General features: G+C 31.5%; 1 protein-coding gene across 1 annotated transcript in view; it reads left to right on the plus strand.

Annotated features, from left to right (window-relative positions):
* Window positions 1-1,899, plus strand: part of LOC106464076 (microphthalmia-associated transcription factor-like) — a 62,652-nt gene that overhangs the window by 58,991 nt on the left and 1,762 nt on the right. The window contains exon 7 of the mRNA XM_013924188.2: window positions 845-1,010. Coding sequence (XP_013779642.1) covers window positions 845-1,010 — 166 coding nt within the window. The remainder of the gene's footprint in view (window positions 1-844; window positions 1,011-1,899) is intronic.

A 1,899-nucleotide genomic window follows, 5' to 3' on the forward strand; every position in this document is an offset into this window, starting at 1 on the left:
CACCATTTACCCCCTGCAGTGTGAATTATTGAATAAAAACAGTAAATAAGTAAGAATGAAACAGGTTCTGAAGTCCTTTTTCAATATCTTATACACAACGTTGGATTTAACATAAGATAGCACGTTCGCACATCAGTTAAAATAAAGCCATATTATTTATATGCATAGCAACTGTTTTCATTTACATCGCTATAGTTTAATAGGATAAAAAATTGCTCCCGTTCTTCCAGTAAAACAATGATTTTTGCGAAAAAGTTAACTCTTAAAAATAATTATAGAACATTAGTTTTTGGTGTGCTATATAAAGTAGTTACTGTTTTTTTTCCCACAATCAAATCATCTGATAACTCTTCCACATACTGACCTGAATTTTAATAAAATTTATTTAATTGAAGATTTTCGCTCTTTGCAGATTCTAGCTACTGGATTGGTTCATTTTTACCGTATTATTTTTAAAATTATGTTGGTATGACACATACTAATCAGAGGCAGACTTAAGTATAGAAGTGTAGTCATTTAAAGAAGTCTGTTACGTTCAAACTAAATAAAATATGGCAGATTTAGTTTTGACTAAACTAGTTTTATTTGGAACTGTAGTCTTGTCTTTTTAAAAATGGATTTCTCTGTGAGAATTTCACCACCTTCGGGGGAAAGGTAAAAGTTTGTAGGTGGTGTATAGTAGAAAGAATAAAAAAAGTTACACAAAAATATGATTAAAAGTCCCAAATTATTCAGCTGTTTGGATTGAAAAATATTTTATTTTTTTAGGTAGCTGATATTTTCTTCATATTTGTTACGTTTTAGCACGCTAAAATTTGCTAAATCTTAGGTATCGTGTTTTCAGGCATTTTGATTTGGTTCGGGATCTCCGACAAAATAAGGGTACAATTCTCAAGGCGACTGTGGATTACCTGCGCTGTTTGAAAAAAGAAGTTTGTAAAATCCCTCAAATGGAACAGAAACAGAAATTGCTGGAGCAACAGAATAGGAAGCTTCTCCTTAGAATACAGGTTTGTTCTTGCTGAAGTCTTAGCTTCCATTATTATCAGACACAATACAGGTTTGTTTTTGTTTTTTAGCTTCTGTTATTATCAGACAGAATAGAGGTTTTTTTTTTTAACTTCCATTATTACCAGACAGAATACAGGTTTGTTTTTGCTGAAGTCTTAGATTCCATTATTATCAGACACAATACAGGTTAGTTTTATTTTTTAGCTTCTGTTATTATCAGACGTAATACAGGTTTGTTCTTGTTGAGGTCATAACTCCTATTATCAGACAGAATACAGATTTGTTCTTACTGGTAATAATGGATGGAAGCTAAGACTTCAAACAGAATACAGGTTTGTTCTTGTTGAAGTCTTAGCTTCTGTTATTATCAGATTCAATACAGGTTTGTTCTTGTTGAAGTCTTAGCTTCTGTTATTATCAGATGCAATACAGGTTTGTTTTTGTTGAAGTCTTAGCTTCTGTTATTATCAGACGCAATACAGGTTTGTTCTTGTTAAAGTCTTAGCTTCTGTTATTATCAGACGCAATACAGGTTTGTTCTTGTTGAAATCTTAGCTTCTGTTATTATCAGATTCAATACAGGTTTGTTTTTGTTGAAGTCTTAGCTTCTGTTATTATCAGATTCAATACAGGTTTGTTTTTGTTGAAGTCTTAGTTTCCGTTATTATCAGATGCAATACAGGCTTGTTCTTGTTAAAGTCTTAGCTTCTGTTATTATCAGATGCAATACAGGTTTGTTCTTGTTGAAGTCTTAGCTTTCTTTTATTATCAGATTCACTACAGGTTTGTTCTTGTTGAAGTCTTAGCTTCTGTTATTATCAGATTCAATACAGGTTTGTTTTTGTTGAAGTCTTAGTTTCTGTTATTATCAGATTCAATACAGGTTTG

Source organism: Limulus polyphemus, unplaced genomic scaffold (genome assembly GCF_000517525.1).
Source record: "Limulus polyphemus unplaced genomic scaffold, Limulus_polyphemus-2.1.2 Scaffold1556, whole genome shotgun sequence".
Classification (NCBI taxonomy): Eukaryota; Metazoa; Arthropoda; class Merostomata; order Xiphosura; family Limulidae; genus Limulus; species Limulus polyphemus.